The sequence below is a fragment of the Diabrotica virgifera genome, chromosome 2 (genome assembly GCF_917563875.1).
Source record: "Diabrotica virgifera virgifera chromosome 2, PGI_DIABVI_V3a".
Taxonomy (NCBI): Eukaryota; Metazoa; Arthropoda; class Insecta; order Coleoptera; family Chrysomelidae; genus Diabrotica; species Diabrotica virgifera.
The window spans coordinates 68,679,604-68,705,519 of NC_065444.1; the positions used below are offsets into that span (position 1 = coordinate 68,679,604).

Here is a 25,916-nt window from a genome sequence, read left to right on the forward strand (position 1 = left end):
TGGCTGGCAACAATTGTCTATCTTTCGGACATTTTTGATTTACCCTCAAAATATTGTTGGTCCCATTTATTTTTTGGTACAAAAATCGTGAAAATCACCCCCTAATTAGCTTCCCAAATAAAATTAATCGTTACCGCTTCACAAGTTACTTTATTTATGTATTGTTTATATCAGCGGTCCGCAACCCTGGGATCGCGACCCCATGTGGGGTCGCGAAAGATCTTTATGGGGTCGTCAAAAAAGTAAAAAAGTCAACAAAGTCCTGTACTTATCTAATTTTATTAAGGTTTATGCGTAAAATATAACCTTTCTTTACTTACACAATTACACAATGTCCTTAAAATTGGCTGGCAACAGTTGTCTATCTTTCGGACATTTTTGTCCAATCATTGCAAGGGAAGGGTACAAATGTATTGATTTTGGCTGGCAAAATAAAAGCTTTTTGTAGGAAAAGAAGTGTGTGGATAGACGAAATCAGTGGTGAAAACTACGAGATGTTTGCATGTTTGGAGAAATTTTCTGAAGAAATGAATATAAAGCTCGAAGAAGAAATTAAAACCAAAATCATCATGCATCTTACAAGCCTTAAGCAAGACTTGGTAATACGATTCCCAGATACGTCACACGGCGACCAATGGATAATTAATCCATTCATTTGTGATCTTAACACTGTGAAGATGAGCCTAAAAGAAAAAGGAGCAGCTGATCGATTTATTGTCCGATGAAAGCCTTCGATCTATTTTCAAATCCACGGATCTATCCAAGTTCTGGATAATGATGGAAAAGGAATATCCACTGTTATACAAAACATCTCTGCTGAAATTGCTGCCATTCGCATCGACATACCTGTGCGAGACAGCTTTCTCCACAGTGACTGCTATAAAAACAAAATATCGCTCCAGACTTATATGTACAGGGTGTTTCATTAATAATTGTCCATATAGTAACTGGAGAAAGCTTAGCACAAAATACGAAGATTTAACCTAAAACACTTAAATAAAATGTGGTTCCTTACTGACTTACAGGGTGTTTTATCTAAAAATTTAAAAATTATTTTTACTCAGTATTTTAATACTATTCGACGTATCATTTTCATGCTTGGCATTAAGTATATGTACTGTACAAACTACTAAATTATGTTAAACAAACGTTTCTGGCTATTACCAGAGGCGTACGACGGGGGAAAGTGAATGGTTGACCCTTTCCAAATTCTACGCCACTGGCGAAATAGCTATTTTAGTTCAATTTTTGGATTCTCCAATACTTTCTATGAAAATAATATACTCTTCATTCGTAACGATAAAGTCATTAGTTTTCGAGATCTTTGAAGTTAAAAATGAAACGACACGATTATTTTGATTAATGTATTGTGTCGCTTCATTTTTAATTTCAAATATCTCGAAAACTAATCATTTTATCGTTACGAATGAACAGTATATTATTTTCATTAAAAGTATTGGAAAATCAAAAAATTACACTAAAATAGTAATTTTGTGAGTGGCGTAGAATTTGGGAAGGGTCAACCAGACACTATCCCCTGTCGTACGCCTCTGGTAGTAGCTAGAAACGTTTATTTATCTTAATTTAGTAGGGTGTACAGTACCTACACTTTTTGCCAAGTATGATAAGGATACGCCAAATAGTTTTAAAGTACTAGGTACAAATAATTTTTAAATTTTAATCATATGAATCATATCATAAATTAATCAAAATAATTGTGCCGTTTCATATTTAACTTCAAATATCTCGAAAACTAATGACTTTATCTGTACCAATAAGCAGTATATTATTTACGTAGAAAGTATTGAAGAATCTAAAAATGGCACTAAAAAAGTAACTCCTCCAGTGGCGTAGAATTTGAGAAGGGTCAACCATTCACTATCCCCTGTCGTACGCCTCTGGTAGTAGCTAGAAACGTTTTTTTATCATAATTTAGTAGGGTGTATAGTGGTCGCACTTTTTGCTAAGTATGAAAAGGATACGTTGAATAGTTTTAAAATGCTGAGCAAAAATAGTTATTACATTTTTAGATAAAACACCCTGTAACTCAGTAAGGAACCATATTTTATTTAAGTGTTTTAGGTTAAATCTTCGTATTTTGTGCTAAGCTTTCTCCAGTTACTATATGGACAATTATTAATGAAACACCCTGTATATTATAATATCACCAAGAATTAATATACTGACTTCAAGTGTGCAAGCACAAGGTTCACATTAGTTTGTAAACTTACGTATACGTACCTATTTTTTTTAAATAAAATGTTAATAATTGCTTCTCTCATTTAATACCATCATAAATATTATGTTAAATACATAGTTTGCTCTAATATTACTTTCCAAAATAAATAAATTCTTCAACATAATTTACGAAATAAAAACAGCTAAGTACAACATGGAGGATAATTGAAGTTTACCTTAATTTCGTACTGAATCAACCTTTGCACTTGTTAATTTAGTTATTTTTTTTTCTGGGGTCGCTCATAACTCTTTTTTAATTTTGGGGTCGCAATATCAAAAAAGTTACGGACCGCTGGTTTATATTATCTATAAGTTTCATTGGTTCAAAGTGCTCATTTTTGAAAAATATTGGTTTTAAAATAAAACATTTTTTTTTATTTTGAAAAAAACCAAAAATCTTAAAGAGTAACAAAATGTACGTTTTGCTTTTATGAATATTTTTCCTTTTTTTTTTTTTTGTTAGACAAAAATTGTTTATGCTATGGCTGTTCAAAATTTGCCTAAAATCATGATTAGTTACTCATTCAAGCAATTTTAACTACAGCCTTTTCAAAAATAAACACTTTGAACCGATGAAACTTACAGATTATATAAAGAATACATAAGCAAAGTAACTTGTGAAGCGGTAAACATTCACCACAAACCCTGAAGAGGACAAAATCCTAAACGGGGAATCACATTGTATGCATTTCTTCTTAACATTATCAAGACAAGCAAATCAAAACAATGTAGTAGTAGTAGTGAAGCGGTAACGATTAATTTTATTTGGGATGCTAATTAGGGGGTATTTTCGCGATTCTTTTACCAAAAAATAAACAGGATCAACACTATTTTGACCATAACTCGCTTACTTTTAATGTTAAAAGTTTTTTTTAAAAACAAAAATAAACATTTTTTGAAACACTTTAAAAAAGTTGAAATGAATTTTCCCCGAAAGGTTTATGGGTTATTTCACATTGAAATATTCGATTTGGAATTTGATGAAGAAGAAACTACTTTTCATTAGCTACAACTCTGCTTCTACTGGGTCTGTAGACCTCAAGCATCAGTTTTTCAACTATATTTTTGATAAGAATATTTTTTTCGCTGAATTACTTACTTTTTGAGTTATCTCCGAAAAACCGTCCAAAAACATGTTTTTTTCTGTTAAAAATGAACATATCCACTTGCAAATAACTCGAAAAGTATTGACTTAGGGAAAAAACTCTATAGAATAAAAGTTGCTTAGAATTAGTCATTTGATCCAATTCCGGACTTATTTTGAATGTATATTTTTCACCTTCGAGAGGGGGTATTCCCCTCCATTTTTGTAAAATGGAAGGGATGTAGAATTGTAAACTTTTTCTTATATAATAATAGACAATTTCAACTACCTATTCCCAAATGTTCACCTTTCTTTATTTTTTTTGGGGTCAGATTGTTCTTTGATCGGGCTAATGTTTTTCTAATTTTCACTATGTTGAAAAGTTCTCATTATTTGCCTGTTCTATGCAGCACTTTCGATTGCGGTATGTGATATCCAAGAAATTTTAAGGATTCTCCGGTAGATCCACATTCCAAAAGCCTCCAATTTTTTATGGTTGATGTTTTAATGGTCCGTGTTTCAACTGCATAGAGACAAATCGACCAGAAGTAACATTTTGATAAACGTAGTCGAATTTCGAGTTTTATTCGGGAAACGCATAGCAGTCTTTTGATTTTTTCGAACGATTTTCTGGCCTTTTATATTCTCGGTCTTATTTCTGGATCAGGATTTAGGCTACTATCGATCCAACACCGCAGTTGCTTAAATTTAGTTTGCAAGGTTGAGGCACGTTCTGGTTTTCTCGGATTGACATCACTAGAAATGCATCAAGTCAAACTAGTTTGATTTTATTCAACAAACTTGACTTGACTTGAAAACCAAACTTTTTTTGTAAAAAAGTTTGAGTTGACTTGATTTCAATATCTTTAGGTTTGAAAAAACCTTCAAACTTGTTCAAAGAGTTTGAAGTTTGAATATCATATTGCACAACGTGTTTATTTCCAATTCTAATTAAGAGCGTACCGACTTTTGTTTTGACTTACTTGGATAGGTCTGAATCTGCTACTCATCAAATTAGTTTGTAGTTCATATTATTAAGAAGTATATGCTTGGCTTGTTTATTACGTTCGTTTTGAAGTGCGTGCTTTGTGAAATAATATCTGAACCTGAATATTTTTCGGCTCAGAATAAGTACCAGATCAAATTCAGTCTGATTTTGAAGGTATTCCCAGTGAAAAAATTAAGAGAAAAAAATCTGCATACTTGTATTATGTAAAAATAAAGAACAGCGTTATAAAATGACAAATAGTGAACTAATTCTTTAAGACGACATTGCAAAGTCACAAAAAATTCGTTAAACCTACTCTATCAAAAATATAATATTTTGTTGTTCCTTCATAAATTTTTGTTAAAGGGGCCGTTCAAGTATTACGAAACGCAATTTTTGAAGCTCTTACAACCTCTTTATCCGATCTGTATATTTTCATCTTTTATTGTGAAGAAAGGTCCAGCTATTTATTGCAAACACGTGTTACTGTGCTTGATCTGGTTAATACAAATTTTAAGATTTTTTCACTTGAATACTATTGTCCTATTGTAACATGAGTGGAGCGTGAGGGGACAATGTAATACAATCCAGGGGTTCTATGTAAAATATAAAGGAAAGTTGAAAAGTTGGGAGATTGTGATTCCGTAGTTTTTTTTATTTAAGTTAAAAAACAATGTTACGTAACGCGCTGTTCTAACCCCCCCCCCCTTCCCGTATAACGCGCCGTAACGTTTTACATGGCCCCCTCCCCCAACTTGCGTTAAGTAATACTTGAAAGCTTCAAAAGTAGAATAAATTCCAACGAATTCTTTGTTTTAATCTAGTAACACACAAATATAAAAAGTTCTATCGATAAAACGAAACTTGTCAGCAAGCAATTCTAAGCATACAGGAATAATTTTCAAAAAATTTACCCTAGTTTGATTATAATCGCTTCCTGTATCAAGATACTTTTATGTGGCACTCATTGTATTATTACTTTTCTTATCTTAATTGGCAACTAACATGCTAATCTCGACAAAAAAGTATATCTACTAAATAAATTATTTTTCAAACTCTTTCAAACTAGTTTGACAAAGTTTGAATTTTCAAACCTGTACGATTGACCAGTTTGACTTGACTTGAATTATTTGTCAGAAGGATTGACTTGAGTTTGACTTGAAATTAAGTCAAACTCAAGTCAAGTTCAAACATTCAAGTCAAACTTGTGCAACTCTAGAGATCACTTTGGTTTTCTTAATATTTATTTTTATGTCTAATTGTTCACAGATTAATTGATGGTCCAGTCGATGAGTCGTTTTTTCGGTTTCAAACGCTTCATAAGGCCGGGCCCTCACTATCAGGTACACCCGATAGGTACGCCTGAACAGTTAGGTCTGTCAGGTATGAGAAGCACACACACTTTTCAGGTCTAAATGCCAGGTATACCTTAAAAGCTTGTCAGTTCTCTCCAGAAGATGATCTGCTCTTCCTCGTCTAATTTTTTGTAATTTTTAAAAACAGACGAAAGAAACGCAAACAATGACATAAAGAATAAATAAAAGCAGAGAAGAAATAAATGTATCCATATCAATCTCCTAATAAATTAAAAGATGAACTATCTCAGAACAATTTTCTACGCGTGAACAAATCAGTGTATAAGTTGCATTACTTGAAGAAGAAAGATTCAAAAATAAGAGCAGCTATATCCCCACCCGAAAGACTGACGTGGTTTCGTTTGCATCAGACTCTACCTCCTTCAATGTATTCAATAATTTTCTAAAAGAAAAAGAAAAAGAAAAAGAAAAAAGAAAAAGAAAAAGAAAAAGAAAAAGAAAAAGAAAAAGAAAAAGAAAAAGAAAAAGAAAAAGAAAAAGAAACAGAAAAAGAAAAAGAAAAAGAAAAAGAAAAAGAAAAAGAAAAAGAAAAAGAAAAGAAAAGGAAAAGAAAAGAAGAAAAGAAAAAGAAAAACAAAAAGAAAAAGAAAAAAAAGAAAAAGAAAAAGAAAAAGAAAAGAAAAAGAAAAAGAAAAAGAAAAAGAAAAAGAAAAAGAAAAAGAAAAAGAAAAAGAAAAAGAAAAAGAAAAAGAAAAAGAAAAGAAAAAGAAAAAGAAAAAGAAAAAGAAAAAGAAAAAGAAAAAGAAAAAGAAAAAGAAAAAGAAAAAGAAAAAGAAAAAGAAAAAGAAAAAGAAAAAGAAAAAGAAAAAGAAAAAGAAAAAGAAAAGAAAGGAAAAGGAAAAGGAAAAGGAAAAGGAAAAGGAAAAGGAAAAGGAAAAGGAAAAAGAAAAAGAAAAGAAAAATAAAAAGACATAGCTTATAATATGCATTATCCGTAATTTTTATAACTAGCGCGATTAATGTTTACTTATGTATCTGTTTAGGGTTGAAGTTTCTTGTCAACAAATATAATTTTATGTTTCAATACTAATATTTCCACTCCAGCCTGTGGTTTCATGTATTTAGCAACCTTACTATAAAACAGAATATAATCTCCATAGGTAGTCGCGTTCAGTGGCGGTTCTAGCCCCCCCCCCCAATTTTTTCAGAACTTTTGTACTATAATCTTCGTTAAAACTCGGTCACTCAAAATCTATTGTTACTTGCCCCCCCCCCCCCCAGTTTTTTTGATCTAGAACCGCCACTGTCTGCGTTTACTTCTACCTTTTTTCTTTTTAACTGTGAGCATACAAATTAATATAGGTAAGTCTTATCACTAGTGATTTTTAGATGATTTTCTGATCTTTATCAATGGTTGCGTTCGGACGACCACAGCGGCTGACTGTCAGCAGAAATCGGCTGAGTGGTTGTATCCAGCGGACTTCCAGGCAGCGGTGTCGTCTAAACTCTACCGCAGGCTCAGCTATCCAGCCGCTGTGGTCGTCCGAACGCACCCATTGGGTCTATTGAATAAAAAGAAGTATTTGCTTTTACTTACAAATGTTTAAGTATTTACTTAATAGTACCTAATTGAATAAAGTCATTTCTTTAATGCTTTGTTCAATTACTATTAAGTCAATACTTAAATACGAGGAAGTAAAAGCAAATACTTCTTTTTATTCAATAGACCCATTCTAAGATCTAGTATTTCATCAGTCTTCTTCTTTTAGTGCCTATTCGTTTCGAATATTGGCGATCATTCTGGCTATAATTATTTTATTAACTGATGCTTTAAATAGATTAGTTGTTGTTGTTGTGGAGAATCATTTCCTCAGGTTCTTTAACCATGATATTCTTCTTCTCCCAATTCCTCGTAAACTGTTCAAACTATCTGCAAAAATAACGGTGTCGTCTGCGTAGCAGTTGGTGTCGATGTCGATGTTGATGTTCTTTAGGCGTTCTCCATTTAGGAGTAAGTATTCCATGTTCGCAATTTTCCAAGGCTTCACTAAATATTTCCTCTGAATATAGGTTACATAATATAGGTGAAAGTATACAACCTTTTCTAACGCCTCGTAGAACCTGGATCGCTTCCGTTGGTTCATCTACAAGATTTGTTCAACAGTCTTTTGTCGACTAATTTCGCTTCCATTGTCGTTTATTGTTGACGGTGTCTTTTATCGTAAGAATCCTTGATGTTAATAGCCTCGCCCTTACACAATTCTTCTTTATCCAAATTTCTGACAGACAACAGTGTCGCCAAACTACTTAAATTCATCAAATGGCACTATAGCCCAATCCGGGCCTTGCCCAGCTTGCCCTCCTTCAGGAAGCTTCTCCAATCATCTCGATTTACCGCTGTTCTTTTCCATGAAAGCGTTTTATGAGGTTTTTGGCATCCTCATGTATTTCGTTCTCCCATCTCTTTTTTGGTCTTACTACAGGTCTTTTTCATTGCATTCTTGTATTTAGCAGTTTTCTGGGAATTCTGTTCTCATGTATGCGGAACCTGCTCACCGTAATCTCTGCAGCCTTGTGTATTGTGCTGAATTGTGCTATAGACCCTGAGTTTTGTTTTCCGGTATAAAATAGATTTTATTTGTGAGCATAAGCCTTCTATTTATTTCCGGTTCTTCTTCATTATTTGCGACCAAGTCCATTAGTAAGTACGTAAATCTATTCACGCGTTCTAGGATCTAATTGTCTATAAATTGTCGTTGCGCTTGTCTATTTTATCTGGTTTGTATGAGTAGTTTTGTTTAATTTGTATTTATTGCTAGCCCTACAACTGCTGCACCCTGTTTTAACTCAGCGTAAGTTTCTTCCGCCGCATTCTTTGGTCTGCTCATCTCATTATGTTTATGTCATCTGTGTATGCTACCTAATTGAGTAGATTTGTTTGTAAGTATGTTATTTCCGCTCACCAAACAACTTGATGCATCTAAAAAACTGCAGACAGAAGTTTTACTTTTAAATTATTTGTTTCAGTAAAAGTAGACTAAAGTCAGATATGAACGGAAACACTTCCACCAAGAACGTCCTAATCCTAGGAGCAGGAAGAGTAGCTGCTCCCCTGGTAGAATACTTAAACAGAGATCGATCAGTAGGATTAACCGTCGCCAGTGAGCAACGTGAATTGGGCGACGCTATTTCCAAGCAATACCCAGGCGTCGAAAGCGTTTACCTAAATGCAGCTGAAAATACTGGTACATTGCAGGAATTAGTAAGAAAAGCCAACGTTGTGGTATCGATCTTACCAGCAGGTCTTCATCCTTTGGTTGCGAAAACATGCGTTCAGGAAGGAGTTCATATGGTTACAGCAAGTTACATGTCAGATGAAATTAAGCAACTGCACGAAGCAGCACAAGATGCCGGAATTACGATTTTGAACGAAGTGGGATTAGATCCAGGTAAACAAAAGCACTTATATATTTATATTGCTTAATTCGTAGTCTAATGTCGCGTCCACACTGGTAAAAATTTCCGTCGAACCAGCTGTTCGTCGCAAATATTTGCGTGCTCGAAGTAAATTGTGCTACTGTGGGCGTGTTCGTCGCATAAATCGACGCACACAACGCACACGCTCCATTGGTTATTGTTTTTGAGCGAAGATCAAATGATTTGAGTACCGCGTCCTCACTGGCATAGCCACCTTTACTTTACAAGCCATGAAGAGAAAAAGGCAACGTCGCAATTGATGACGTCCGTAGTTTGACTTTCGGACTAGCGCTTTCGAAACTACGATTTTAAAGTACAAATTCTGGTAAAATTTATAGTATTTTTTGAGTCGAACAAGAAAATATTATTAATTGGAAGTTTGTACAAAATAATATTAAAAGTAATTCCTTGTAAGTAACGTTTATTATACAAAAAAAAAACCAATAACAAGAATATAAACGGGATTCATTTTTTTCGAATCCTAAGAAAACTAATAAGTATTTTTCAAAAATTTAAACGCAGAGTGAAAGATTACGTTAGGACCAAGGACCAGAAGTCCCTGAAAACTTCTATGTTTATTTTAATAAGTTACAGGGGTGAAAAAATAAGAAAATTTAATGTGATTTTTAGTTTCAAATATGTCATTAAAAAAAACTTTTTATTCATTCTAAAGGACTTTTGGCCATCGGTAATAAAGTAATCTTTTATTCTGCGTTTAAATTTTTCAAAAATACTTATTAGTTTTCTCAGAAATCGAAAAAAAATGATTACATTTAAAATACAGGCGTCAAAATTTTGCATTTTGTTCCTTTCCCCTTAAAGTTTGTCGCACTTATTTAGAAACACCCTGAATTGATAAAGAATAAATCTAGTTGTTAAACATAAGCAAATTAATCAAAAAAACAGAATGTTAAGAAAACCGGAGTCTATAGTTGGGTTTTAATTTCAGTATTTTATAAATTCCCGGTACACCATAAAAATTTAACTGTTTAGCAACAATATTATTACAGCGGTATTGTTAAAGAATTAGGCTATAACATATTAAAAAAATCACTTAAATCTGCCAACAGGTTTAGGAAATTTATAAAACATTAAAAATGACAAAATTTTTAAGTGGACGGATTTTTATATGCACGCAAGTTTATATAAAAATATATTATATTGAACTAAAATCATCTTAATAACATACCTTTTAATGTTCTTTATAATTTGGAGCACGAAATATTGTAAAATATTTCAGTTTTTCTGTAAATACAGTGAAAATTATTTAAAAACAAATGAGAACTGTAGAATTAATCGGTCTACCAATAGATGTTGCCAAGTTTCAACTTCATGGCTTGTTAAGTAAAGGTGGCTATGTCACTGGTAAAAATTTGCGACGCAAATTCTTGCGACGAACCGTTAGTTCAATACGCACGAAAAATTTACCAATGCGGACGCGCCATTAGATAGGTATCCTATAACTTTTATGTTCAGCTATGAGGAGTGTTGGCAAGACTTACATCACAGAGACTCAGTTGCCAGTTGGAAACTATGTACATTGTACATGCATAGTAGGGCAGGCAATGAGGTTATTTGGCTCCGAATTCCATCCTACTAGATCGATTTAATTGATATTTTCACAATAAGTAGAGAATAGCTCAAGAAACAAAGTCTACCCTATTTCGATGTGCGCTTTTAACTTGGGGTGGTTCCCACCGCTTCTCGGGGGTGTAAAAATTTTTTGTTAAAATAACCACGTAAGTGGCTAGAGAACCTAGTTCTAAGCAAAAACTGTTCAATAATTTTTTTTTGAAAACTCAATAATTTTTGAGTTATTCGTGGTTGAAAATTGGCCGTTTTCATTGAAAAATGACACCTTTTCGGGCGGTTTTTTGCGAATTCCTTAAAATCTATGCATCTAACGAAAAAAACTATATAAAACATTTTTGTAGCTTATAAAAAACAAAGAGATTAGTTCCTTCATATGTCTTCTAGTTAAAATACAAAAAGAGATATGGTAGGTGAGAAGAGTTTGTTTTTTGGTGCGTGCTGAAATCGGTGTATTCAACTTGAATTAAGAGAGAAACGGTCGATTTTAGTTGTATAATGCTACCAATACCTTTTGTAGTGATTGAAAAGACCTGATGACTAATGGAATTTAAAAAAAAATGTGGAGTACGTTTAACCCCTCATCCATCAGAATTTAAATGCATCGTTTTCCTTGTACTTTTTATTATAGTGTTATTTCTATGTTTAAAAAGTTGGAGGGTTTAAAATGAACAGTTTTTGAAAAAAATAAGTTCAAATTATAGAGCGCATTTTTAAATTTTCTTTAGAATCTTCCTTTTTCTCCGTGAAACTCGAAAATGATAAGAGATACGAAAAAAGGTACCTACCACACAAAAATGTAGGATTTTGTTGAGTAAAAATTTTGTTGTATGTTTCATTATTGTATCTCTTATCATTTTCAAGTTACATGTAGAAAAAGAAGATTTTTAAGGAAATCTAAAAAGGCGCTCTATAAATTGATCTTATTTTTCTTTCAAAAACATTCATTTTAAACCCGTCCAACTTTTTTAACCCGTCCATAATACTATAATAAAAGGTATTGTAGAAGTAAATGTGTAGTTAAAGATGTGTAGTTAAAAATATACTTCTCATTTTTTCTTAAAATACATTAATCATCAATTTTTTTGCAGCGTATCTCGCTTAGTTTGAATGCCATATACCTTTTATATTGCTCATTTTAAAGATCTTTTTAAGTAGGGGAGAGTTGGATAAAACCGGGTAGGTTGATACAACCGGGTACCCCTTAATTCTTCTAACTGTCTGCTGCTATCTATTAGACAATGTTAAAATTAGTGTCCCTTTACCACCAACAGTCGTGTGTATTCATTTCTACCTCATTTGAGTAATCTGTGCCAGAGCAGTAAGACCTCACATGTTTTTTGATGCAGGAAACTCGATTTTTAAGGTAAGTTGATAGCTGTTTTCTCCTCTAATGAATAACTAATGGTCATTTCAAAATTTAATACATGTACCCTAGTATATTACCTTTAATTTGGCCAAAAATTTTGAATATTATATCATAATTTAAAAATTTAAATAACATTTAATGTCTTGTTTACGAGTTTGACAAAACCGGGTAGTCCGAAAATCGACAAAACCGGGTACCCGATTTTATCAGACCTCTTGTTACTTCCAGTTTCTGCAGTGTTTTTTTTTTGCTTTTAGTTAACTACAACGTGTGGCTTCTTCTGTTGAAGAAGCAGTCTTAAAAAAATTAAAACTAAATGAACTGGACAAAAAAAAGAAAAAACGTGGTAAAAAACAAAATTTTGGAGAGTTTGGAGGAAGAAGATAATAATGACGATGCGTGTCTATATTACAATTAACTATTTTCAAATTATAATGCTAGGGAAGGCTGAATAAAATGTGTGTATTGCACCAAATGGGCTTATGACGCCTGTAGTGCCTATGATGATGTAAATTAAGTTTTTATTTGTGACTTCTGTTCATATATTTTCGATTTTTGTTCACATACTTTTAATAAATATTTTATTTTCTGCCCATTGGTATTTTTACATGGTAATTAAGTTACTACCCGGTTTTATTATACCGGTTGGACAAAACCGGGTATTTTGCAATATTTTCATAAAAATAAACAAAATTATAAATCTAAGAATATTCTTAAAAATTGGCATTGGCATATCAAACTTAAGTCATTTGAGAATATTTCAATCTGTAGCAAACATTTGCTACTCTCACATAGCAAAAGGTACAGACGGTTTTTGGAGTGGTACCCGTTTTTGTCCAACTCTCCCCTACTACAAAAGGTGTTGGTAACATTATACACCTAAAATCGACCGTTTGTCTGTTATTTCAAGTTGAATACAACGATTTGAGCATGCACCTAAAAAACAAACTATTTTCACCTACCATAGGTATTTTCACCTATACTATTTTAGGTATTTACCTATATAATTACCATAGGTATTTTCACCTATACCATAGGTATTTTCATAGTATTTTCACCTACCTATCTCTTTTTATATTATATCTAGAAGATTTATGAAGGAACTAATATCTTTGTTTTTTTTTTATAAGCTACAAAAATGTTTTATACAGTTTTTTTAGTTAGATGCACAGTTTTTGAGGTATTCGCAAAAAACCGTTCGTAAAGGTATTATGTTTCAATGAAAATGGCCAATTTTCAACCACGAATATCTCAAAAAGTATTGAGTTTTCAAAAAAAAATTATAGAACAGTTTTAGCTTACAATTAAGTTCTCTAGCCACTTCCGTGGTTATTTTAACCAAGAAATTTTCTACCCCCGAGAAGGGGTGGGAACCACCCCCAAGATAAAAGCACGCATCGGCATAGGGTACACTTTGAATTAGGAGATAAGTGGAGGCTCTTCCCAAAATTTCATTAAAATCCATGCAGTAGGATAGAATTCGGAGGTAATATCCTATTTATGCTCCCTTTGACTGACGTATAGGGAGAAAGTACCTAGTACCTATTCGAAATAATAAAATTCAAAATTTTACTTTCCAATGCTGCAATAAAATTTAAAAACAATAATTTTATATTTAGCGGTGCCATCTATAATCTGTGCGAGATTTTGAGAAACTTTCATGTTCCACAACTCATAACAGATGTCTCTTCAATGCAAAGAAATTGGCTTTTTGGGTATTGTTGTTAGGACACTTTTTTGTTCATTCTCTATTTTACTAATTATATTCCAGAATTTATACACCAAAGCAATTAAATACTAAGTTAGTATACAACTGCATTAGGATTTTAAAACAATGATTTTATATGTAGCAGTGCCATCTATAGGTACTCTGTCAAACAAAAAATTGCATATACTTACCTAACTTAAAAAGAAGCATTTTTCGAAAAGAAAAAATGGACAAAATCGGGAGAAATGTTTATTTACTTAATAGAAACTGACTTCATTTGAGGCAAAATGCAAAAATTGCAAACAAAAACTTCACTATTCACCTTTTAAACGAATTTTTATTTTTGTCAATAGGATACTCTGATGAAAAAGTATCGAATTTTTGCCTTCGAGTTGAGACAAATGTCATTTGAAAAATTTATTTCGAGCGTAACTGACATCAACGAATATAGAATGGTTAACCAAACCATTCTATATTGGTTGCTGACATTCTTCAAAATCGCCGGTCGCTTCAAGCGTTGTTTCTTCTTCTTCTTCTTGTGCCACTCCTATCGGAGATTGGAAATCATCAAGGCTACCCAGACTTTGTTTACAGCTGACCCAAAAAGTTCATTAGTGGTGCAGCCAAACCACTCTCTCAAATTCCGCATCCACGACATTCTTCTACGGCCTGGATTCCGTTTTCCTTCTATTTTTCCTTGCATTATATTTTGAAGTAATGCGTATTTATAACCTCTCATCAGGTGACCCAAATACTCGAGTTTTCTTCGTTTTATCGTTAATAAAATTTCTGGGTCTCTTCCTATCCTTCGTATTACTTCAATATTTGTGATTCTTTCAACCCAACTTATCTTCAGCATTCGACGGTAGCACCACATCTCGAAACTTTCAATATTTTTTATGTTGTTCTGTTTGAGAGTCCAGGCCTCTACACCGTATAATAGCGTGTTAAATACGTAGCCACTTAACATTCTTAATCGTAGAGTGATGCTTATATCTCTGTTGTAGAAGAATTTTCTCATCTTTATGAAGGTGGCCCTGGCAATTTCGATACGTCTTTTTATTGCATTGTTTTGGTCTCCAGTTTCGTTTACTAAAGTTCCCAAGTATTTATAACTTGATACTTTTTTAATTTGAATGCCGTTTATACTAATATGTGCTGGTTGTGTCATGATTTTACTGAAGACCATATACTTGGTTTTTTTTATATTAATGTTTATGCCATAATTGTTGCAAGCAATATTTATGTTTGTAAGTAATCGTTGTAGTTCTTCTACTGTTCTTGCAACTAGTACAGTGTCGTCTGCGTATCGAATATTATTTACAACCTCTCCATTGATTACGATTCCTTCATTTGCTTGCAAAAGGGCTTCCTGACAGATGCTTTCACTATATACATTAAATAGCAGTGGTGACAAAATGCATCCCTGTCTTACTCCTCTACGTATTTCTATTGCTTTTGATATCTCGTTTTCTATTTTGATGTTAGCTTTCTGATTCCAATATAAGTTGAGAATTATTCGCAGATATTTATTATCTATGTCTTTTCTTTCAAGAATGTCTCTTAGCCTATCGTGGCGTACTCTGTCAAACGCTTTTTCAAAATCGATAAAACATGCATGTACTTCATGATTAACGTTGTTTCTTAGAGAATGGTTTATTCTCCACAAAAAGTACTAATAAACATTTTTGTTCAAAATTACCTCCACTACATTTCTTGGTTAAAATATTTTTTCTATAGCGTAGGTACAGATTTTTTCGTAAATCGATGTTTTCCGTTTTCCCTCTACTAATGGGATTTTAGGAGATACCCGGGGGTAGGAGTGGCAAATTTTTGGGGTCCCAAAATTGACATTCTCGAGATAAAAGAAGTCCCATAAAAGAGACAGCTAAATAAGTATTAGGCATAGAAGGTAAAGAAATAAGAACAAGAACGAATGACTGGTTTGACGAAGAATGTCAGATTATTAACAGACAGAAAAAACAGAGCATATTTACTGATGCAACAGGGGCACAGAACCCGACAAGCAGAAGAAGAATATAAACAACTACGCAAAGAAGAAAAGAAAACTCACCGAAGAAAAAAGAGAGAATATATGAACAAAGAACTTCAAGAGCTGCAAGAACTAAGTAGATCAACAGAGACAAGAAAATTTTATCAGAAACTGAACAAAAGCAGAAAAGACTTCAAACCGAGAACAACGATGTGTAGAGATAAGGAAGGTATAATATATTGGCAGAACAACAAGAGATACTAAGAAGATGGACAGAACATTTTACGGAAAAGCTTGAAGGAGATGGGAGTGAGACGAACCCTGATATACCATTAGACTAAGCAGACAACAGAGAAAAGGGTCCACCAACAATAGCCGAGATTAGAACAGCAGTAGACAAATTAAAGAACAATAAATCACCGGGATCGGATCAAGTAGCATCGGAATTACTGAAGGAAGGAGGAGACGCACTACAGAAAACAGTACATGAATTGATAACAAAGATATGGTCAAATAAACAGCTACCAGCGGAGTGGAATAGCGGTATTATTGTACCATTACATAAAAAAGGAAATCAGTTAGAATGTGGAAACTACCGTGGAATCACGCTGCTGAATGCAGCATACAAAATAATGCCCAACGTCATTTATGAAAGACTTAGACCACACGCTGAAAAAATAGTTGGCAAATACCAAAGTGGCTTCTGTAGACAGAAGTCAACAATAGACCAGATATTTGTTCTGCGACAGATCCTCGAAAAAACAAGTGAACATAACATCGACACACATCATCTTTTCATAGACTTCGAAAGCGCATATGACAATATAAACCGAGAATTCTTAATAAAAGGAATGAAAGAATTTAATATACCAACACAACTAACAGAACTGATAAAAGAATTTCTAAAAGTAGAAAGTAAAATCCACACGCTGAAAAAATAGTTGGCAAATACCAAAGTGGCTTCTGTAGACAGAAGTCAACAATAGACCAGATATTTGTTCTGCGACAGATCCTCGAAAAAACAAGTGAACATAACATCGACACACATCATCTTTTCATAGACTTCGAAAGCGCATATGACAATATAAACCGAGAATTCTTAATAAAAGGAATGAAAGAATTTAATATACCAACACAACTAAGAGAACTGATAAAAGAATCTCTAAAAGTAGAAAGTAAAATCCGGATACAAAACGAACTAACGGAAACAATAGATGTGAAAAAGGGACTACGCCAGGGAGACGCTATATCATCATGCATCTTGTTCAACATCGTACTCGAGAAAATAATGAGGGACACAACAGTCAATACTCGAAGAAAAATCAATAATAAGAGCGTGCAAATACTAGCATTTGCAGATGATGTTGACATAATCGCAAGATCAAGAAGAGAAATAATAGAGGCATTCAATCAAATAGAATGAGCTGCACAAAATAGTGGCCTTAAAATCAACCAGAACGAAACAAAATATATGCAGGTAAGTAAAAACGCAGAAATAAGGCAGCCACAAAATATAACAATAGGAGAATACAACATTGAGGAGGTAAAAAACTTTACATACTTTGGATCCCTAGTCACGTCTGATAATAACGTAGCGGAGGAAGTGAAGAGGCGAATATTTATTGCCAATAAAAGTTACAATGGCTTAATTCGGCAACTAAGATCAGATAACGTCGCAAGAAAAACAAAATGCTAGCCTTGCTAGCCACCTTTGAAAGAAAAATCTTGCGACACATATATAGGGGCACAAAAGAAAACGGAATTTGGCGAAGAAGGTACAACTTTGAACTATACAAAATATACCAGGATCCGGATATCATAACATTCATTAAAATAGGATGGCTGCGTTGTATGGCAAGAAAGAATGGAAGAAGGCGAAATACCAAACAAAATATTCAAACAGATGTCAGTAGGAAAAAGAACAAGAAGAAGACCGAAGCTGAGATATTTAGAACAAATAGAAAATGATATAATAACCTTAAAAATAAAAAACTGGAGAAAAAAAGCACGAAACAGATCAGAATGGAGAAGAATCCTAGAACAGGCCAAGACCCAGAAAGGATTGTCGAGCCAGTGATGAGGATGAAAATTGACATTCTCAGCAAAATTCAGCTTGTTCGCATGATTTTTAGAGGTCCTGTGGCATTTTCGTTCCCGGTCACTGGACTTTTAGAAAAAACAAAAATGAATAAATTACTTGTCTCAAAAGTATCTAGGTTTTCGATCTTTTGATACCCACAACATTTGGTAAAAAATATCAATTAATTTACAAGTTATTATATGTGTTTATGTATTGTTCAGTAGTTTCTTCCGACAATATCTAATTTATAGAAGAAGTTGTGTACTTGATTTTATATTTTTCACTAAAATTGTACATTTTAAAGAAAATGGCCCTCTCTTTTCTAGGTATCGATCACTTATTAGCATTGGAGTGTATTCAAGAAGTTAAAAATAACGGAGGCAGAATCACTTCATTCGAATCCTACTGTGGAGGATTGCCAGCTCCTGAATTCAGCGATAATCCTCTAAGATACAAATTTTCCTGGTCGCCACGTGGGGCTCTTATAAATACTGTTGGAGCAGCTAGGTAAGTAGAAAAACAAGCTGAGAATGCGAGAATTATCATAAATAAATCTTTGTTTACGTTTAGCAAACATCATTTCTTCTTTTCCCTTCTTCTTCAGCCTGTTTGTATCCACACCTGGACAAACGCCTCCCCATGAGTTATTCACTCTTCTCTGTTTTATGATATTTGGTGTAAATTTATCTCCAATTTTGCTTTGATGTCGTCTAGCCATCGTTTTTGTGGTCTTCCTCTACTATAACTGTGTTCGCGTGGTCTACAATGTACAATCTTTCTCGTCCACATGTCGTTGTTTTGCCATGCCACTTGCCCTACCCAGTTCCATTTCATTAGCGCAATTCTTCCAATTACATCTTCCACCTTCGGCTTGCTTCGCACGTTCTCGTTTCGTATATGTTCTCTCAGAGATACTCCCAACATAGCTCGTTCGTTGGGCCCAGAGACAGAGGCGTAGCTACCGCCGTATCAGTCGTATCAATTATACGGGGAACCCAAAATTCAGAGGCCCCAGCGCGGCATGTCGAAACAAAATTCCATTCAAAAAATTGAACAAAATATTCTACAATTATGTCATTATTACAACGCTTTGAACAGTGTATAGTGTAGATTGTTTGAAATGATACTTTATCTATATATAAACTATATTTATAACTACAGAGCTTTTTATTGTCTATTCACCGTTGGCTGTATGTGACACATTGTATAATGTATAATGCCAAATTGCAATATTTGTAATCGCTTTACCTTTGAATATTTGAAACACTGTGTATTGTTTGCGTATATTTTCGTGTAATCTGTTCTTTATCTATAAATTGTATTTGGGTATATCTAAGTATTTGCCGGTCGCTCGCCGTTAAAGTATAAAGCTTCTTTGTTTACGTTCATTTTCAATGTCCATTTACTCTTGGCTTGAAAAAACTTAATCTGTTTTAAAACAACGAGTCTCGACAATTCAAATATATTTTTCGACTTTTGAATATTATAGTTATATATATATATATATATATATATATATATATATATATATATATATACACCGTTCTTAGGCGTCAACGCCCTTCGGTAGGGATCTATGAAGGAGTATCACCAAGCTGCAAGCCCTTATCCCTTGCCGTACCGCTCCTCCATAGGCCGATCAGATGCCAGTATATTATTAGAGTTTATTAGGTTTATTATTATTATCTATATTTGGGTTTTATACGCAGAACTTATTAGTTTCTAAGGTTGTATTATGCAATTTGCAATTTATTTAAATTTTGCAATATACAGGGTGTTTCAATAATTGGAAATAATTTAACGGTAGATTCCTGGGCTCAAAATATTAAGATTTAACCCAAAAACAAAAAACGAAAACTGGTACGTTTATTCCAGAGATGAATCGATTTCATCAATTGTAAATTGCTAGTACCGATCATAAGCGTCCGTTTTGGGTAGGTCAACGGATATTTTATCGCATTATTTTTGTGTGTTTAATATTTTTCACTAGATTATTAAATTATGAGGTATTCTAGTACTAAAAGTTATTCTTGCTTTAGGTCGGTAAAATACACCGTTTTTTTTTTAATTATTTTCAAATTTTGTTCAAATTCAAAAAACGAAACATTTTCAAATCGATTTTTCTAGAAGACGGTGTATCCTACCGACTTAAAGTAAGAGTAACTTTTAGTGCTAGAATACCTCACGATTTAATAATCCAGTGTCAAAAATGCTTAAAAGTCAAAGACAAAAAGTTATGCAATAAAATAACACAATTTCTTAATTCACAATTTATTAAATCGATTTATCTCTGGAAAATAAATAGACGTACCAGTTTTCGTTTTTTTTAATAGAAGTGTTCTAGAGGTATTTAAAAAAAACTGATTAAAAGTTAGTTCTTAACATCAAAGAACTCCAGCTCCCTTAGGAAGCATTTTAGGAGTAGGTGATTTCGGTTATTCCTTAATATTTTGAGCCCAGGAAGCTATAGTTTAAATATTTCCAATTATTAATGAAACGCCCTGTATTGTTTTGTTTTATTTCATTATCTTTTATTGTGTAATAATATTGACGATTTTTGTCATTTCAGTAAACTGTATTTGTTATTGTTTTTTTCCTAATCTTTGTAAGCTTTGTCCATAAAATAGTAAAACTTTCAGTAGCAAGAAAGCATATTTCTATTCTATTCTATATAAGCGTTTTTGCTTCTTTTGTTGAAAATTTTTTTAGCACTATGCCATATCAGTGGTGGAAAAGGGCCCCGCGACAAACTTTGATATGGGACCCCTGTGGGGCTAGCTACGCCACTGGATGGCCCTCTGTGTTTTTCTTAATCTATTGGTTGACAAGTCTGTAAGTGTCACGGTCTCTATTCCAAAAGCCATAACCGGTGGAATACAACTGTTAAATACCCCTTTCTTTAGACTTATTGGTATCTTTTTGTTTTCCAATACATCACTGAGTCTTCCTACTGCTGCCCAAGTCATTCGGATTCTTCTGGTTATCACTGCCGTTTGATTCTGTTTGTTTAGTTTGATCGTGTGACCTAGGTATATAATATAGGTACTCTTCGACACTTTCGAACTCACTTCCAACTAAGTCAATTGTGATATTTTGATTTGTCCTCACTTTTGTTTTAATTAAATTCATTTGTAAACCGATTTTCTCATATTCACGTTTAAGCTCCTTTTAGCATGTAGATTAGTTCCACTATATTGTTGCTTATCAGTACTATGTCATCGGCAAATCTTAGATGACTTAAAAATCAGCCATCAATTTTAATTCCGCGTCGTTCCTAATTTAACACATCTTCTACACACATCTTGAACACATCTTCTAATGCAAGGATAATAATTTTGGAGATATGGTGTCTCCCTGTCTAACACCTCTTTCCGTTCTTATTTTGATTGTTGTCAGACCTTCTGCTACGTCTATTTGCATAGTTCCATTGTCGTATATGTAGGTATTTTAGGAGTAGTCTATATATCTGGAATCAATCATTGCGTTATTCATTCCGTCTAATACGGCCCAGGGTTCTATGGAATCGAATGCCTTATTGTAATCCACAAATACCAAATGAAGAGGTTCATTGTATTCGTTACACTTTTGTTAAGTGTCCTTATTGTCTGTAGGTATTCTATGGTGCTATATCCTTTGTGGAATCCTGCTTGTTCAACAGGCTGGTAACTATCGAATTTATTTGACAGTCTGTTGGTAATTATTTTGGTAAGCAGTTTGTATATATGGATGTGGTAACAGAGAGATGCACTAGCAAAAGCTGACCTACCAGTGACTACCGGAGACCCTGACAAAACGTGGAAATATACAAAGAAGTTGATCACCGAAGCCATCAACAACACAAATCCCAAAGAAAAAATAGATAGGAAAAAACATTGGATGACTGACGAAACTCTCAACCTTGTAGAAGAAAGACGAAAACTTAGAAACGCCACGTCAAATTCAATACAAAAAGAAATAGAGATAAGCAACATAAATACAACTATAAAACACTTGTGCAGAAGGGACAAAAATAATTATATAAAAAGCATATGTGAACAACTAGAGGAACATGCTGACCGCCAAGAATCTAGAGAACTTTTCTCCAAAGTCAATAAATATCTAGCGAGAGAATTCAAACCACAGACACAGATCATCAAAGATAATAGTGGAAATACCATAACAAACCCAGACGGTATCGCAGAGGTGTGGAAACAATATTGTGAAATACTATTCTGTAACAACGACCCAGACCATAATACAGAAAAAAGAAGTTATGAAAAAGAACCTCAAATATTGAAATCTAAAATTGAGTCGGCAATAAAAAAGCTACAATGTAGAAAAGCACAAGGAGAGGATGGAATAACAGCTGAAATACTCAAAGGAATGCGAGAATTAGGGACGGAAGTAATGCTTAGAATTTGCAATGAGATCTGGAATACCGGAAAATGGCCAAATGACTGGGGTAAACTCACGTTTATCCCCATATACAAAAAAGGTTCTCCGACAGATTGCAGTAATTACCGTACAGTAGCGTTGATATCTCACGCGAGCAAAGTACTTCCAACAATAATCAATGAAAGATTAAAATCCATTCTCTTACCGCAAATTCCACAAGAACAATGCGGATTCGTCCCAGGTAGGGGAACAAGAGAACACATTCTTAATATTCGTCAAATTATCGAAAAATCTCGAGAGTTTAACATAGAAACATATTTGTGCTTTGTTGACTACTCCAAGGCCTTCGATAACGTAAAATGGGATAAAATGTGGCATATACTTAGAGAAATGGGTACGCCAGGAACATCTAATCTATCTATTACAAGCACTTTATGTAAATAACACCGCTAATGTAAGAGTTAATAATGTGGTTTCGAAAAACTTCAAATTAAAATCTGGAGTGCGGCAGGGATGTATAATATCCCCCATTCTATTCAATATATATAGTGAACACATTATGCGTCAAGTTTTTGAGGAATAGCAAGGTGGAGCAACGATTGGAGGAAGAAAAATAAAAAACCTACGTTATGCTGATGACACTGTTATATTGGCGTTTCACCAGAAGAACTGGAAGAAATTATGAATAGGCTAGGAACGGTGAGTACAGAATATGGTTTGAAAATAAATATACAGAAAACCAAAGTAATGATCATCGATAGAATTAGAAACAACCAACCGGAGATAAGAGAATTGGCAGGTTACGAAGTGGTCAGACAATTTATTTACTTAGGCTCCGTTATTACTAACAGTGGAGAATGCGAAGACGAGATCCGTAAGCGCATCATAATGGCCAGATCGGCAACAGCCAAACTCACAAAAATATGGAAGAATACTGACATTAGAAAAAACACAAAATTACGCCTTGTTCGAGCGTTAATATTTCCTATCGCCACCTACGCTTCAGAGACTTATACCATCAAAAAAGCAGATTCAAAACGTATAATGGCATTTGAAATGTGGGTCTACCGGAGAATGTTGCGCATACCATGGACCGCACATCGCACAAATAATTCAATATTAGCCGAACTTAACATAAAAACTAGACTCAGCACAACTATCAACCAAAATATACTGAGATATTTTGGACATATAACTAGAAAAAGAGAATGCATGGAGCGAATGATAGTTGAAGGCAACGTAGAGGGCAGAAGATCCAGAGGAAGATCTCCATTACGATGGTCGGACCAAATAAGGGACACGACTGGTTACTCGTTCTCCGAAGCAAAACAACACGCACAGGAGAGAGAGGATTGGATAGAAATAGTCAAACGACTTACATGACACCACTATATCCTTACGAAGGAGAACAGATAGAGGAGGAGGAGGATGTGGTAACAGGCTTATTGATCTGTAATTTTCGAGTTTGTGTTTTTTCTGACATAATTTCTATATTACTATATATTTGTAAAATAATACAGACTTTTTAGTGTTTAATTAGATTTACCCACTAAAGGAAGCACTAAAATCGGCAACATTGCTTATGAGAATGAGTTGCATTGCCACTGTAGAATGAGGAATGACTGAATGAATCTGCGCGAATTAAATGGGCAGGGGAAAAACAGTGTTGCCATTTATAGGCCGTATATCTAATTTAAAACTAAACAGTCTATATAAGTCGAAAATTCAATTTTTCGACTTTAAGATTAGTTATATCGAATTTGGTTCGAGATATCGAACTGGCCATATGATATTCGTAATCTTCGTAAAAAACAAATTGAAGGTGGTTCAAGCTATTGAAATGCCAATTTCAGATTTGAATTAAGGAGACAAAACTACATTTATATATTGGTAGATCGGCTCCACGTATTGCAGGGGCGGTGACGCACAAAAGAACGAACGAACGAACGACCGACCCAACAGACTTTGCGAATTTATAAGCGAAAACAAAGTTTTGGTTAATATCTTTTAGTTTATGGACCACTAAAATCTTAATATGTATCGCATTGTGCTATTTTTAATAAATGAAATTTGCAGGTATCTTAGAAGAGGTCAGATTGTTGAAATTAGTGAAGGTGGTGAATTGATGAGGGCAGCCAAACCATTAGATTTTCTTCCTGGATTCAATCTGGAAGGGTTCCCGAATCGAGACAGTATTAAATATTCTAAAATATATGGCATTGAAGAAGCAAATACTGTGCTACGAGGTATGTTTCCCAATTATATATCTTATATTATACTTATTTCTAATGTAAGTAATACTAATATCAATCTCCTTCAATGAATTAGAATGGTTTTCCTCTTATTTTTACTGACAAATATTGTTCTACTAACACTTCACATTCGTATAAACTGCACTTCAAGAAGTATCTTCTTAATTGTTTTCTCATCCCTGATTCAATATGAGTCATCATGCAACCTCTTCCGTTCACTGCTGGACATAGGTCTCTCCCATTTTTCGCCACTCTCCACGGTTCTGTGCGTCTTGTTGCCATTTTTTGGACATTTGTTTAAAGTCGTCCATCCATCGTGTTGGTGGTCGTCCTGATTGTGGGTGCCAGTCCAGATTCAACAATAATGTCAACATAAAAGTCTTTCGCTCTGAGCTCTGATTCAGTCTTGTTTTGATATGAAATTTTTCGGTCTCTTGAACGCTTGCCCTAAAATTAGTTGTTATTTTATTATGTATGCGAACAATTTAAAATTATCCAGACCTGAAACCAACCCTACACCCTAGTATTATAACACTACACACTATTCATTACCAGCACAGATTAGATTTCAAAAAGTATTTTCTTAAATGTTTCCTCTTGACTGATTCAACACTAATGCGAATATAAAAGGCCATAGCTCATTACTTGATCTTAAGGTTCATAACGTATCCCCTTCAACTACTTGATCTTAATATGAATGCCATATAATTCCCTCATTTAAGGAACATTTTGCTATACTAGTTTGTATACCTAAACATGATTTAATTTCTTTTTCTTTTGGCATCATAACCCTGGATGGGTCTTTGCCTGTCTGGCTATGTCCTTCCATTCAGATCTCTCTTGGGCCCTTCTCCTCCATTGTCTTATATTCATGGTTTTTAGGTCATCTTCCACGTCATCCAACCATGTCTTTCTGGGCCTTCATTTTTTTTGTCTTTGTATCTGCTTCCATTGTAATATTTTCTTTGCTGTTTTTGCATCTTCTTGTGTCTGGACATGTTCCAGCTATTACAGTCTTTGACTTTCCACAAATCTTACAATATAGTACACTTCATTTAATTCATTAACTTCTTCATTCTTAACGTCATTTCTCTTGATTCTCCGTGTGCCGTCTTCCTCTTGCATTGGGCCATACTTTTCCCAGTATCTTTCTCTCAAATGTCCTGAGTTGGGCTTTATCTTTTTTGTTATTCACTATAATATAACACCATGTTTAAAACCACTAACATATTTATTAACATCTACATGCTTTAAGAATATGTTACTCTAACAATAATGTTCATAGATCCTATTCTACAGTTTTCGATTGGTTCGACCTATGTAAGGTAATCATAATGAATAGATAATGATTTGTAATCTAAATCTAATTCTCTAATTGTTCCCTCCGCTTATACATATACTTGACCTACCGTAATTATATTATCTGGAAACAATTTGTGTTTTTCAT

The 25,916-nt window shown here is 33.8% G+C and overlaps 1 protein-coding gene across 1 annotated transcript in view; it reads left to right on the top strand.

Annotated features, from left to right (window-relative positions):
• The window catches only part of LOC126880063 (alpha-aminoadipic semialdehyde synthase, mitochondrial), a 73,139-nt gene that overhangs the window by 35,891 nt on the left and 11,332 nt on the right, over nt 1-25,916 (top strand). Inside the window, exons 7-9 of the mRNA XM_050643719.1 lie at nt 8,654-9,075; nt 18,170-18,350; nt 24,294-24,463. Coding sequence (XP_050499676.1) covers nt 8,654-9,075; nt 18,170-18,350; nt 24,294-24,463 — 773 coding nt within the window. The remainder of the gene's footprint in view (nt 1-8,653; nt 9,076-18,169; nt 18,351-24,293; nt 24,464-25,916) is intronic.